Source organism: Montipora foliosa, chromosome 6, assembly GCF_036669935.1.
Source record: "Montipora foliosa isolate CH-2021 chromosome 6, ASM3666993v2, whole genome shotgun sequence".
NCBI lineage: Eukaryota > Metazoa > Cnidaria > Anthozoa > Scleractinia > Acroporidae > Montipora > Montipora foliosa.
Window position 1 is genome coordinate 5,050,892 of NC_090874.1, and position 15,673 is coordinate 5,066,564.

The following is a 15,673-nucleotide window of genomic DNA, read 5'->3' on the forward strand; positions in this document are numbered from 1 at the left end:
ATTATCACTGATGTGGTTCTTTTGATCAACTCCTGGAAAGTACGATAAGTCTTTAAGGATTACATAAACTAAATTTTGAGAGCACTTGTCAGCTCAGTATTGAAATTATTACATGACCAAGTTCTTTTGTAGTCAGAAAACCAAACATTTGTTCGTTGGGACACCTTAGCACTTCTCTTTTATTGAGCCTAGAAAAGTTGTCTCATTAACCGAATGCATAAATGGTGGCCAAAAAAATTATTCTTTTGTTTATTTGCTAATTAGACTCACTAGCCTCGTTTGCATGGACAAAATACAAAAGAAATGCTGCTTGAGAGTGAAGCTAGTGAGTCTAATTAGCACATAAACAAAACAACACATTTTTGGCCGCCATTTATGTCCCGGCCCATTAACCCTTTCACTCCCAAGAGTGCCACTTATAGACTTTAGTCTGTCTAACGCCAGACGATTTTACTCGTCAATGGGGAACCCCATAGGCGTGAAAGGGTTAAGGTTCAGCCTTGCTGCTTTCCACAGTTTAGGTTAGGGTTAGGTTTTAGGGTTAGCGTTAGGTCCTTGGAAATGCTATATAAAATATATGGCCTATGGGTATCTACTCAAAACACTGATTGTTAAATATTACTACACAGTACAAATGCATAATTATCATTTGTGTCAATTCTACAATGTGTTTCATGCTGCTGATTACACATATTTTGATGCAACAGCAGCAACAAGCGCTGCTCCTTTACCAGACCCATCTTCAGATAGCATGAGTGTGATGTCACCCTGCGGCAGAAGTTCCCTTAGAGTTTCCTCCATGTAACGCTTGAACTGTGGATGTTTCTTAAATACACTTCCGTCAACAGCAATAGTGGTGGTGTAATTCTTTGTTTTCTGTTAATCAGAGTGGTAGTAATTAATTTTATAATTTTGAGGTTTTTTTGTAATAACAACATCCAATGTCATATGGTGTGAAAACTTGATAATCTGGTGTGATGAATATTAACCTGGGCCTAGTTATTCAAACGATGGATAGCGCTATCTCCTGGATAAATCTTTATCCAGTGGATAAGTCATTGTGAAACCAATTATTGCGTTATCCAATGAACAGTGATTTATCCGGTGGATAGCGTTATCCACCTTTTGAACAACTGGGGCCTGGTGTTAAAAGGAGGATACACTACCCTACAGTGTATGCCTCATAAAAACAAGCATGCAGTTAACAAACATTGCAACATTTTTTTCCTGGAAAGCGTGTGCTCAAACAATGTTGTGAAAGACTCCAGCAAATGTTAAAAGACTTTGATAGACTCTCTATCCCCAAACAGGAGTTTAAGCTGCCACTCTTCAACAGTTTTGAGGGACCCCGTCAAGGTGACAGTAATACTACTCTGCAATGATATCGTAACTAAATGAAGTACGATTGTCTGGGTCGGTGTAGTCTTGAGAAGGACTGTTTTAGGTGACACTGACATTTGGACAATCTGAACGGAAGCCAACTTCAGAGTCGGTAGATGCGAGAAACCAAGACTATGAGCAGAAAACTTCATTGTATTAATTTGTGGAATGGAATTTTTGCATTGCTTTCCCAAAAAACCAGATCTTTCCAGCTAATCACAAGTCTTGCATGAGAAATTATTACCCATGGGATTCGGAATGGTCACTCATGCAACCTAAATTTATCTTATTTAAGAACTCGTCTAAAAGTACCTTGATCTGTGTAAATGTCATAAGATTACATAGACCTAGTATTGGAGCTGTAGGCTCCAGATAGATGGCATAAATACAACTGACATTACACAAATCACTTGACTCTGAAGATGGCTTTCCGCTCAGGTTGTCAAAACGTCAGTCCTTGCTGGCCATCCTAAACAGTCCCTCTCAGGACCAATAGTACAAGTACTTCACTTAGTTATGATTATGACTCCTCGGTCAAGTCAAGTCAAGTTTATTGCATTAATACACTTATGTACAATGAAAATTTATTTAGCTTTTGTGAGGACAGTCTCACCAGCTATAGTTTACAGGTACAGCACATGAAGAGAATAAACAAAACAAAAGAAAGAATCGTACCATAATACAAATAGATAACAGTAGAATTTGAAATCTAAAATCTCTTAACTTGGAAATAGAGCAAAACTAAGGAAACTACAATAACATTATGTATATTTCATAAATCCAGTAACACAACAACTAATTATAATTTTGAAAAATATAAAGTTGTCAATCATATACCTGACAAAAATTAATGTAGTTTTCTGATAACGTTTTTAAACAACATCGTCGCTCTTTGGAGGTTGGGTGCCCGAAACATCCTGGAGCTTCCACTATTGGCAGCCAGCTCCAAGATGGAGACTGCACCGATGGCTGGCAAAACCTGACAACCCAGCCATGAGCCCCCACGCCCCTGAGAAGAATGGGCACCCGTCACACTGATACACAGTGGAAAGCAGAGGGTGGGGAGGGAGTAAAAAATAAATAAATAAATAAATAAATAAAAAAAACCGCTAAACGCTCCACACAATGCCCCTACTTCCCGCCACACTGATAAATAAGCGATACAGCCCAAAGCACGAGGTATTCCACGCATGCGCCAGTATACTACAACCACTGACCAATACGCTGCAGTCGCTCCTAGTTGTTTACTTTGTTAAACTTCGTTTAACCTCATTAAAAGCCTTTTAAAAAGACTGGATACATGTAGTTCTGTATCAGTTCAAACCATTCATTGGGTTCAAGTCATTTATGGTGTTGTTAAACCAATATTGACAAAATTGTTAAAGAAGTGCGATTTTGTTTTCTCACACTGGCTCGCTTTCAGGAACAATCCTGCATATTCCTTAGCCCCTTTGAATTAAATTAATATCAACCCCATCCCCCGCTTTTACATTTAATACGAGACTATGAAAGAGCAGGTGTCTAGGCCTACAGCAATGGCATCAATAGCAAGCTCAATGGTAGAGAAATTTAAATCATAAAACAATCAATTTCAACCAATGAAATAAATTAAAAGGTCAATTTGTGAGTGATCAACAGAGGTACACCTTAAGTACTGCATGATCGATCCCATAGTAACAAATAAATTATTAATTTATAAAGTCACCTTGACAAGGGCAACGATTCCAGCAGCTGCAAGCCTGGCAGCCCGGACAGACACAGCTGCACACACACGTTGAAGAATGTCAATATCCCACTCAGTTGCAGTCACTTCCATTTCATTCAAAACTTCACTGATCTTGTACCTGTCATGGCTGATCAAATGAAAGAAGTTCATACACTTTCAAACTGATGACTGTATCAATACCTAATAAGAACTTCCAAGTTTTTTGCCTTTGGGACAAAACACAAGGAGGTAACAAAGAAGTCCCAGTGTAAAAAGGGTCAAATTGTACGAATTGGTAGATATTGCAGGGGGAATTACACGTAATCTCGATTTGCTCAACCAGCACGGGCACACAAGGTGGTATCTGGTATTGCTTAAACAGGCCGGCAAGTGGCATTGGTAGTGTTCTACACGACCAAGGTGTTTTACGAGTCACGAAGTCGAAACTTGCACAGAGAACCCAGGTGCTGTTCGGGTTAGCGATTGAAAAATCAAACATTGATCAGAAGCAGATCTGATACAAATCGAGTTGCCTGGCCCAGAAACTGATTTTGTCTGGACACAATTCAGAAACAGCCCTGGGCGAGAGACGATTTGTCAGATGCAAATGGGAAACAGGGGCAACTTGCTCAGCAGCAGTAAATTATTTGTGTGTAAACGGAGACCACTATTTTAAATAAAAGACAAGTAAAATGGTTTTTGAAAAAAAACTTGCTTAACTCTTGGTCATAAGTCAACCCCCAAATTTGTCAAAGAAGTTTATCCTAGGAACTAATTCAAGAAAGTCTTCCTCTCAGGAAACATGTTATTCAAATCAAACATGTAAATTACTGGTAAATCAATACAATCACACCTTTTAAAAGCACAATTAAGTGTTTTTGTTATTGTAAACAATTAGCGAATTCATACTATTTATAAAATAATACGACTTTCAAGTTCAAAATTGCTGCTGAAGAAGAAGCAGGCAAAAACAATTCGCAGATACAATGTAGCTTGACAGTATCAAGGTGAGCATAAGAAATTTCTTCAATTAAAATCAGTCTGGTAAAAGTTGATTCGCATTAGTTTTGAAAACAAGGTAATTCACACACAAGTATGTGCTTTTCGTTTTCAATGCGTGGGAACAGATATACTTCTTATTGGTCGGATCTTGCATTGTCATCAAAGATCTATTAAAATCAAAGTAAAAAAACTCTATGATGCTTTAATGAAATCGATTGCATCACAAAATATCTCTTGATAATATCTACTTTTAAATAGGTTTTTTCTGTGAGTGGATTGATGCTGTGTCAAAAAGCAAAGGAACTGGTGACAGATCCTGGCTTTCCTTGCAGCTTGGCTGGTACCAGACACAAAAAAATTGGCTACAAGTTGATCAGAAAATTTGCATGAAGGTTTGTACTGTTCTTGATATCTTTGAGGAAAAAAGTCACCTAAACTCTCGGCTATAAGCCAAACCTCCTTTTTCATATCAATTTGACAGATTCAAGTCCCAATTTCGAAAAAGAAAAAGGTTAGCTCATAGGCAAATACTTACGGTAATTTCATTTCAAGCAAAGCTTAACAAAAGACAGTAAAATTTAATTAGACAAATGCCAAAATGTAGAAAGACTGGGACTCGTGTTACTGTGTTAATAACTGCATCTCTCTAAATTGAGACCAGTTGGGTGCCCTGGATATGTCCACGGGCTTCAAATGGAGGCCAAGGTAGCCAGCCCCTCAACTGACTAATGCTCCTGTGGCCAACCATCCCCCGCAACCCAGCCATGAGGGCTCCACCATGCCAGGCACCCAGGCCCCTGTCACACGGATAAACCGTGGAAATAGGGAGGGAGGAAGGAAAGGCCTAACTGAACAAGCACAGAAGTGGCTGACAAAAATGTCCGATGAATTGCCATGTGGTTGAGTGACTGAATTAGCATGCACCTGCGCCAAACACCGCTGGCCACTCTTAGATGATCAACCTGCTGACACCATGCACTACAGTAACCACTCTCTGTTGTTAACTTTGTGAAACTGCATTTAACTGCCTTTATTTTTATTAAATTCTTACCTTTCAATTTCAGAGACAAACTTGGTCAAGAAGCTATCCTTGCTGCTGAATTTCCCTGCTTTGCCACCAAAAAGCAGTTTCTTCTCAATAAGACAGAGACAAACAAGTCTAGCTAATTCACCAAGATACATTCCAGAAATCATCTTCTCAAACCTTTATGGAGTACAAATTAAAGCAAAAAGCAAGTTACTCATAAGAAATACTAGCATTTACTAAGCGGAGTTACTCTCGAATCCAAAGCTTACCGTATTTACCCGTGTATAAGTCGACCTTTTATGGCCTCAAAAGAAGCTCCAAAAATTGCCCTCGACTTATACACGGGTCAAAGACTTTGAGCCAAGTTCCAGCTAAGTAATTTATTCAAAATTAACGTAATAATGTTGTCTTGGGCATAACGAATGCAGTGGACAAAAGCCGACAAAAGACTTCAAAATGAATGACAAAAGACTTAAAAACGAATGTAAGCAATTCCAGTTGAAATGAAAAAGGATTTGTCCAACTCTAAATGTTGAAGATACTCACAAGCACAAATATGAAATAGACACTGGAAATTTTCGTTTTCCAATGGCGGAAAGCTCTAAAAGGCATTTCTGTTTCTTCAAATAAAAACTCGATCGTTCAACGGCTTAGTAACCTGGCACAATACCTCGTGTTTGCGTGCAAGCATCGTCACTTGTGTTGCGTGAAAATACTGGTTGGTAATGAATGTTTTTTATTCTTTATGCAAACCTGGCTGACTTAAATGCTTTTGCAAACTTCGTATTGTTTAGTTTATGAGTTTTGTTTTGTTTGTCATTTGAGAAATTATAAGCCAAGGACCAATTAAACCTTGAACATTTTCGCATAGTTCGCAAGTTATTTTCAAAGATTGACTCCTGCTTCCTGTGTGATGTTGTGCTTATCCTCTAAAGCCCTTTATCCTTGAACAACGAAACAGGTTAGTTTGAAGTTTACATGTTCGATTTTCTGAGAACTTTTTCGAAACTCCAGGACAAAATGCCCGCATATACAACAGATGCTGAACCACAAAACTATTAAGCGCTTGAGGCCCTGATTTTTTTGTGTATCCACATTTCCAGAAATTGAAGAATACAACATTAGTGTCCCATGAACATTTAACAACGAAATTAAGAAATTGCTTTTTTTGCCATCAAAAATGGGGGGGTCGACCTATACACGGGTAAATACGGTATGTTCTGTATTACGCCTAAACACATTTCTCTTTAAAGTCCCCTCTTTTTAGGGCAATCCCTCACCCAGTCATAAGCCTTGTATTAATGAAATGATCAAAATGATTTTAACAGATCTACATAATTATTCAAATAAAAGAAACCCTTACAACTGCACTCCAGGGTTTAGTGACTCTTTATCCACGTTTTCATCAAATACTGTTCTAAGATGACTCCAGGAGCCATTGTCTCCAAATGCTCCCCACTCTGTGTTTATGATGACCTCTCGTGGACAATTCTGGTCGCCATCCCATTTTGGTACATTGTCCAAGCTTTCCATATAGCAAGCATTCGTCCCAGTGCCCAGGATCAGACCTGCACTGACATTTGGGTTGGAAAGGGCACAAGACATCAAGGTGCCTGTGGTATCATTGACCAATGCCACTACATCTACACTTGCACTCTATATTCAAGAAACAAAGTTCAAGCTGTAATTAACCTGGGCACATAACAGTTAAATTTAACAGCAACCTAGCTAGCTAATTCCCGTAACTGTGTAATTACACATAATCAAACCTGTACGTAAGGAGAGTTAACCCTTCCTCCCCTAAGGGTTGAACTCTATAGTGAAAAGCAAAATCATTAAGTAAAGCATTACAACAACTTAAAGTGGCCATTTTAGCTAAGAGAGGAAGGATTAAGCAGATCATGACTAAATAAGAAGAGAGAATGCCTGATGAACATTCTTAGACTAGCAACTTAGGAAACCCAAAAGAGTCTTGTAGGTTGCAAAGCTGTTGCCTAAGAGGAGCCCGGTAGCCTGGGGCTCCCAAAGAATAGCTCTGGGCGCCTTAATTTTTCACAGCAACACCTTTCACTTCATATGTTGGGCTCCTAAGTTCTCAGCGTTTAGCTCTGAGGGCCCCTTTAAAATTTTCTTAGGCAGCAGCCTTGAGGTTGCATTTCAAAAAAATTCTTGCTAAACAAAAAAAAAGGGTCAACATGCATGCTTTGTCAAATAATAGATGCCATTCACAGCCAATAATATTTTTGTAGCTTTGAATTGCAGTTGTGTGTATGACAGCTGAGAAAGCTAAAAAAAGTGAAGATATTTTTTGCACTCTATGAGATTTTAATGAATTACAAAATTTGGTTTTAAGAGTGTGATATGAAAACAATCCCAAACATGTCATGAAGGGTGTAAGGGTGATCCTGATGGGGAAATCACTAATTTAAAACTTTCTTGACTTCTAGCATTATAGCTAAACGTCAGGCTTTCAAAACAAAGAGTAAAGATAACACAAGTGCAAATTTCTGTCTTTTATCAAAAATAATATATTATATTAACAACACTTGGATTCAAACAAGACTACCACGTTGGTGATATGAGATGTAATACATTACACACAGCAGATATTACACGGTGGCTAGAAGATCTGAATTTTACATTCGAGTGACAAGAAGAATCTCACTAGTGAGTGCGGCAAACGAGTGAGATATTGTTCTTCCCGCAAGAACATAAAATCAATGCATGTATCTTTGATAATAATTATTATATGGACAATTTATACACATGTCATGGCGGAGATTGAATTACTAGGTATTAATACAAACAAAAAAAGGTGGGAATCATGACATCGTTCCTCAATATGATCACTCCCGTCCATATGATAAAAAATAGTATATTATAAGATGTTGTGACTTCTAAATTCAAACCTGGTAATTAAAAAGAAAGAAGAGTAATGTAACATACCACTCCTTCTCTGACAAGTGCCTGTTTGAGCAGTTCGACGACATCCTGATTTTCTACACCACTTGCAGTAAAACCCTTTGTCCAGTTGATCAGCAATCCTGACGTTAGAGACAACTGAAGCACAGGAAATGAAAATGTGAAGCCTAACGGAAGAGATCTATCATTTATTTTGTTCTTCTTGACAAAGAGTGATACACAGCCAGCGATGTAACCAAACAGCGTTTTATCATCACTTGCCATTAAAGCTTGATCCAGAGGATATATTTCGCTTTCCATGGTTACTTTGCCTTTGTCAAGTGAAATCAACAAAAGTCTAAAATTAGTTCCTCCAAGATCCAGAGCCAAGAAATCTCCTTGTTCTGAGCCATCTGGTATGGCACGCACATAAGTAAGCAGCATTTTCATGGGGCTCTGTTTCCGCACCTCTTCATCGGCAGACAGGCCTTTTGTAAAGTCATCTATCATAAGATTCACGATCAGCTCAAGTGATTCCTTTGGCAAGTCAAAAGTGCTCAAAACTTCAACTACCTACATTAAACAGAATTTACAAATAAAGCTTCAGTCATTTGCGAGAATACCATCATTTCCTTAAATTGTTTTTTTAATGGCCATTTTACCTTACCCAGAAAGAAAAATAATTAATGTGAAGACTCAGCTATCGCTGAATTTTAGAAGGAAAAAAAGTAGAGAGAGTTCACAAAACTATGAAAACACTGAATGAATGATTATCAATACCCAGTAATCACAGTTCAGGAGCAAACCTCTAAATCACAAACAAGTCGCTGCTTTTGTTTGTAGTTTTGCTTACATTCACAATGTTCAATAATTATTAAGTAATATTGTTTAGCTTGCCTCAATAACCCAAAAACCTTCATGGAATATTTCAAGGTGTTTGAGGTTAACTGATTTGGCAGTAGTTATTCAAAGGGTGATGTCAGGGCAATTTTACAATTTTCAGTTGAAAATGGGTTGAACAGTTGTGCTAATATACCGCACAGATCATATCAGTTTCATGGTAGTTAACAATATTCTCTGAGAGATTCACTGCTAACATCAGGAGTCACCCCACTCTTCACAAACAGTGATGTGCCACAGTAAATGGTTAACAGAAAGAGACCTGAGACAGTGCCTACGGTTTATAGTCCTTATCCACGAAGACTTGAAAGTCTGACCATTTGCAGATGAAATTACCACGGCAGCAATTGAAAATCTCCTCAATTATTTTTAAGACCATCAGTGTTGGTCGAATCAGGGTTGTGAACCCAAGATCTCCCACACCAAAGTCCAACACTGAGCCACCAGTTGTCAGTGATTTGTGTTATTGTACAGTTTTGAATATAATGTTACATTAATGATCTGTACATTGACAAAAAATTGTTACAGTAGTACTAGTACTACATTGTTTTTCTTTGTCACTTTTCAAATAATAATAAACACAATCACTCCGACCTTTGTTACTAAAAAGCGTGAGGAATTAAATTTTACCTCATCTTTTCCAGTAAAGAAATTTGTCACACTACTGAATACTTTGCTGGCATATGGCAAGGCAGACAACATCTTGGATGCAGAAAAAATAATCTGGAAGGAAAAGGAACAAAAAGAGATGAAATCAACTTTATGTCAATTAGGCAACAAAGTATACCAGTGGGCATGCAATTCTCAGCTGTTCAGACAATAATAACGATATATAATGAGGTTGGAAGACCAAAGCAAAACAAGTCACCTGAAAAATAAGCTGAAAGTCAACATTACACTAATATTGCCAAAACACAGGCAAATACGCAATCATTACTCTCTGACATAACCTGCAGGGTGCAAGCTATTGGAATTGTTTAACCTAAGGTCAAACAAAATACTCTGTGATTCAGTGGTTCAATGGCTTAAAGGGAACCTCCACTAAAACAACAAAATAACTTTAAACCACAGAACATAATGTTTACAATTGGAATTGCTCAATCTTTTTCAAATGAAAACGTTTGTATTCGAGAAAAATAAATTCCAAAAACGCTTATTTTGGCTTTCAAATTTCATGGGCGCCGCCATCTTGAATAATTGTGACGTAACTTGGTTGCCCTATTGTTCTGATACAAAGAGCGATTGTTCTGGAACAATAGGGCAACCAAGTTACGTCACAATTATTCAAGATGGCGGCGCCCGGGAAATTTAAAAACCAAAATAAGCTTTTTTGGAATTTATTTTTCTCGAATGCAAACGCTTTCATTGGAAAAAGATTGAGCAATTCCAATTGTAAACATTATGTTCTGTGGTTTAAAGTTATTTTGTTGTTTTAGTGGAGGTTCCCTTTAAGAGATACCTCTGGTAGCACAAACTGAGAGCTTTGGTTCTATGCATGGTTAAATTTCTTGTCAAACCAGTTTTAGGCCCATCATGAAGTTTGTTTTAAATCTCACATGGAAGAGCTGAAGGCACTTCTTCAGGACTTCCATATTTAAAATTTTAAATGATGGTTTCAGGAAACTAGAAGAGGTGAAAGATGTAACCTTGCTACTGAAGATGATGAAGACAAATAAAGAGCAGGCTCAGGAGATGCGTACAAAATGGCTGGGGTGGGCAAACAAACCCAATTAATTATTGTTCCAAAGATCCAAGCTTTTTTGCTGATATGCATGGAGGTTTGCATAGACAAAGCTCAGGTAATAATGGAGGAACTGCATGTTTGCTATGCTTGTTTCTGCTGTAGTTTGTGGTGACCTTGCTCCCTGACCAATGTCCCTTGGAATTGATGGTCGAGTAAACAAAAAGTTCCAAGGTGGAGCCATGTTGGGGAATATCCTTGTGGAGAGTGCCACAAAACAAGCATTGGACTCCAGGGGGAGAAAGTGTAGCCTGCCAGTGGAATGTTACAGACATCATCTTCTGCAGACTCTGAAGAATGTATTTGACTGGCATACTTTCAGTTCATTTCACCACAGATTTACTTTAGGGTATCATCGAGTCAAATGAGGAAAATGATTTATCAATTAAATTTCAATTAAATGATGCCCTAATATAATCTGTGGGTTACACGCTTGATCTGGTTTGAATGTAAACAAAGTCAACAAAGAAGTTTGGACGTCATGTTTTGACCACGTGTAGTCAATGACCGATTCCAAAAAATCGTATATAAACCCTTCAATACATTGATTTTCCATATTTACAGCGACGACAATGTGTTCTCATTCCTAAAACAGGCGCTTGATACTTGGACAAGCGGCCTAATTTATAAATCTTAATAACTGTACACGTCATCAACTGTACTTGAAGAGTAATGTGAAGAGGTTTTAATTTTCTCCTTCATTCAAGCTTATCGTATTATTCACATTGAATATTATAATAATATATTAAAAGAATCCTCTTTGTCGACCGTGATCAAAAAGGCGCATTATTCAATAACAGATATTACATAACATACTATTTCGGACGCTATGAGCAAGAACAATCGACCAAAAAGCGTGTGTACATTCTTCTTCGGCTCAGTTAAACAAAAACTTTTGTTATTTCGGTAATGCGCAAATCTCTCCACTGCGCTTCAGGAAAATTTTAGCAGAGAATCGCTGAAATTCACACACACAACGACTGAAACCAGACACTTCACAAGTGAAACAATACAAGGACAAAATTATGAGGCCTTCTATTTTACCAAAACGAAACTCCAAAACGAAACTCCAAAACGAAACTCTCTCAATTAATTAAAACGTTTATGAGTAATAAGCTTAACTAAACTATGTACTGAACATCACCTAAATATCCGTATCACGAAGATATAAGCTTAGTATTTTTTCTCAAGCGCTAATTTAGTAATGCATGAATCTCACATTCTATCAAAAGACGTAAAATGGCTCCAACAGAACACCCGGGCCCACTGAACCAGCCGTCCTCACATACTGGCAAAGGGATTTCTTCCTCTTTTTCTTTACTGGTAAATCACTACAAACCAATATTAACTTTCTTTGATAATTGCGTAAATGAGAACGACGTGGTCCAACATACGATTGAAAGCGAGATGCTAAAGAGGACCGAGGCGTCCAAGTAGCGAAGTGCACTCAAAGGACGCTTATTACTTACGCAATGGTTTGATCTGCCCTGTTTGTGTCCTTCTTCGAGATATTCACGGTATGCCCAACAAGAGAACTTTCACGACTTCTTGAATGTGGGAAATCAGTAGTAATTTCAATGAAATATAATATTATATCTTACCCAAAGCGGATGATATGCAAGGCGTTTCCCTGGGATGACACGGGGATGAGTTTTCGTGAATGTTCGGTATAAACTCGTGATTGTTCGTTCCTACGATTTCTACACTTCGCTACTTTTGGTATTTTCGTACATAAGGGGTGCTTTGAATTTTCAAGATGGCGGAAGAGAGGAGTTGAATGTCACCCTCAAAAAAATATCGAGAAAGAAGAACTTTTGTCTCAAAATATGAGCGCACATGACAAGAATCAGATGAATGAACAATTATCAGGCGTAATCAACAGCTTTTTAAAGAAGAGAAAGTACACAGAGAGTGCAATTTCAGTGAAAGATTTCGCTACAGAGCAAAAAATGGAAGAAATGGCTTTTAAAACAACGGTTTGCAACGAAAGCGGAATTCCCAATTTATTTTCATTTGCGATCAACAGTTCCGATCTAGTTATGGTGGACGAACATTACACCGGTTTTAAGTCATTTATCACGGGAACAAACCAACCCTACAGGCAAGAGCTTTCCAAATTTCTGTTCCCAATGTTTGCGAATATTTACCTGGATCTGGTTGCAAAAGGTCAGATTTTATCCGCGCAAACGTTTTTCGCGAAGCACAGTGGTGACTTTCCGGTTGAACATAAAGAGGAAATTCAACATTTACAAGTAATCACCGACTTGGAGTGTTTGAAATCCAGCGACACAGCTTCCAACTTTAGACGTAGTAAATTTGTCATAAAACTCAGCAACAAGGTTTTTACATATTTCTTGCAATATCTGAGGAGTGGAGATCACGTTTTGCTTCTCCATCTTCTCAACAAACATTTCAGCATCGAGATTTCTCACAATAAACCAGGAAAAAGACCAAATAGTGATGAAATGGACACTGAGGAGGCTGAACATTCTGGGTCGGGTCACAGAGCAACAAAGGGAGCAAAGCAAGTGAAACCCGCTGCAGAAAAGACCAGTGAAAACTTGGTGACATTGCGTGAAAGCATTGGACAAGTTAGAAGTGGACCTGCCTGCCTGCCTTCAGTTTGTTTTTACTCATTTTTGAATGCACATCAGGGGTATGAAATTCAATCTTTTATTCTATCAACCTTGCTGTTGGAAAGGCTTGTCTCTCTGTTGTTCAAAATGACAGACATGTTGGCCAACACAACACCGACGTGTTGGCCAACACACTGCCAACAGCCGAGTCACGACCAACACACCAGCCGGACACACTGCCAATAAGAGCCACATCTGTCGAGCAATGAGTATTATTACTTACATGTACATTTTAGCAACAGAACGCCATTACCCGGTTGTTTTTCTTAGCGTTGCATGAGATGGAAAGAGACCCATGGGTTTTTATATCATTTAGCTCCTTTTAGTTTTAGTCAAATAAACCAGAAACAACATTGATTTGCTTCATGCCATTTCAAAATTGGTATTCTTGTTATCCCATGGCTCTGACATGGATCAACTTCCTTTATGTATGTACACAAAAAATAAATGGATATGTTTGAAGTGTGGGTTATAAATTGAGAGAAATGATCCTTGTACTTAAATGCTGCACGAAGACCGCTGAAAAATTCACGTGACTTTAACGAGATTCAAGCCCATAACCTCTTTGATTCCAGTGCAATACTTAACCAACTGAGCTCTGAAGCTACTCTACTATTTGTCAGGTTCGTGTGTTGCCATTTTCGGGAACTTCTCTAAAATACCTTATGTTGTGAACATTAATTAATTAAAGATCATTTCACTGGTTGTGAAGAAAAAGGTATTGTACATGTAGTACCAGGTATTCAGACTTTAGCAAGCGGTTAGAGTGCTAAAATCAACATGCTATTTTTTTTCTCCCTGAAGCTTAAGCTCCGCTGCTATTTCAAAGGATGCTAGCCTTCTTTGTGGTGGTTTTGAAGATTCTTCAGTTGTGCTGTGGAGCCTAACCCCCAAGAAGCTTCTTCATTCAAAGAGCAAACCAGAGATTTCCAAGATACAGTTATCTCCAGGTATGTGAAGTTTCTAAGTAAAAATGACCATCACAGTTAAAAACCCAGGGAGTGCGACTGTCTAACACTAGATCATTTTACCCATCAGTGGGGGTGGTTCCGGAGTTATCAACTACGGCACAAATAGCGAAAAAGTAAGGCTTTGTCAACAAAAGTATTATTCCTTTCCAAAAGGAGAGCTACTTTAGTTGTTGATGACAAATGCAGCCATTTTGTTAACAACTATCTTTCTGCTGTGTGTGAACAAGTTATTGAATGTGAAAGTTTATTTCACAAGTGACACAAACGATTTTTGGAGTCAGTGGGTCTTCATTTCTTGTTGCTACATCGTATTTTTCCAGGCTGCCGCAAAGCATTCCGGTTATCAACAACTAATCATTTTGTAATTTCTGTGGAAACACATTTCCTGGTTGTCAATTCAATTAAGTTGTTGATTGGAAATATTTGTCAATAACAACTTTCCTGGTCTGTGGAGTCCCTAAGGAAACAATATGTTGAATTGCAATAATTATTGTCTTTAATATGTTCTTAACTACCTTAGCCTGCTGCTTCCATATGCTATTATGTTGTTATTGTAAACATAAAAATAATTAATATAATTATAATTTTTTTCCCTTAGGTCTTGAATCTTCCTCTTCTAAATTAGAGACAGTCTCAAGTGAATATGTTACTCTTCAGGGTCATTCTGGTCCAGTCTACAACACATGCTTTTCTTCAGATAACTCCATTTTACTTTCATCATCTGAGGACACTTCAGGTGAGAATAATAAATGATAATATTTACTCTTTAAAAAAATTTATACAATATCAAATCAATGCACGTGCTCTGATTGGTGCATCAGCTATGGTTTATTGTGCCGGTAAAGTCATGGAAATTTGGCACATCTTCTGAAAATTTATCATATAAAATTAATAGACCACAAGTTCGAAGTTCAAAGAATTCTTCTCGTGGTCTTCCAACATCCCGCATGGTCTATTGCTTAATTGAACGAGGCAGCTGGTTTTCATAGAATAACCAGTTTTCTTCAATTCAGTCGAAGGAGAAATTCCTCTGAGCTAAGTGGTTGGCAAGTTTTTCCGGCTGTTGCTGCTTATTGAAAGCATTGCTTTTTTTCGTTTTCTTTGCTCAAGAAACACGTTTGGGGCTAAAGTGATCTGTACATGTAACTGTATGGCATTTCCTTGTTGTGGGTTGTCATTGACTCAAATTGAATGTAAAGAGTCCTTGATTGTACATTGTATATTCAAGTTGACAGTCTTGCTCAAAACATGGTATAATAGTAATTTTTAGCAAATATCCAGTTCTGAATGGTTGTGGGCTCAAACTCTGAACATGAACAACTAAAGTTCTTTGACAAAAGTAGCTAAAATGTGTAAGTTCCAGTTGACCTCTTAAGCTTGTGTGTGTTTCGTTTCCCACTTCAGACCACG

At 37.9% G+C, this 15,673-nt stretch overlaps 2 protein-coding genes across 6 annotated transcripts in view; one reads left to right on the forward strand and one right to left on the reverse strand.

Annotated features, from left to right (window-relative positions):
• LOC138006431 (hexokinase-4-like) overlaps window positions 1–15,673 on the reverse strand; it is a 20,220-nt gene continuing 4,547 nt past the window's right edge. For 2 of the 5 annotated variants that reach the window (XM_068852756.1, XM_068852754.1), the window contains exons 2-7: window positions 9,546–9,638; window positions 8,061–8,588; window positions 6,478–6,770; window positions 5,139–5,291; window positions 3,086–3,233; window positions 1–876 (exon numbers count right to left, since the gene is read on the reverse strand). In XM_068852756.1, the coding sequence (XP_068708857.1) occupies window positions 685–876; window positions 3,086–3,233; window positions 5,139–5,291; window positions 6,478–6,770; window positions 8,061–8,588; window positions 9,546–9,617 (1,386 nt within the window). In that variant the 5' untranslated portion in view covers window positions 9,618–9,638 and the 3' untranslated portion in view covers window positions 1–684. Of the gene's footprint in view, window positions 877–3,085; window positions 3,234–5,138; window positions 5,292–6,477; window positions 6,771–8,060; window positions 8,589–9,545; window positions 9,639–11,875; window positions 11,988–12,125; window positions 12,318–15,673 lie in introns of those variants that run through there. The other 3 variants (XM_068852753.1, XM_068852755.1, XM_068852752.1) reach the window with 3 other exon arrangements.
• LOC138006430 (TAF5-like RNA polymerase II p300/CBP-associated factor-associated factor 65 kDa subunit 5L) overlaps window positions 12,368–15,673 on the forward strand; it is a 16,505-nt gene continuing 13,199 nt past the window's right edge. Inside the window, exons 1-3 of the mRNA XM_068852751.1 lie at window positions 12,368–13,312; window positions 14,097–14,242; window positions 14,862–14,999. Coding sequence (XP_068708852.1) covers window positions 12,483–13,312; window positions 14,097–14,242; window positions 14,862–14,999 — 1,114 coding nt within the window. The 5' untranslated portion in view covers window positions 12,368–12,482. The remainder of the gene's footprint in view (window positions 13,313–14,096; window positions 14,243–14,861; window positions 15,000–15,673) is intronic.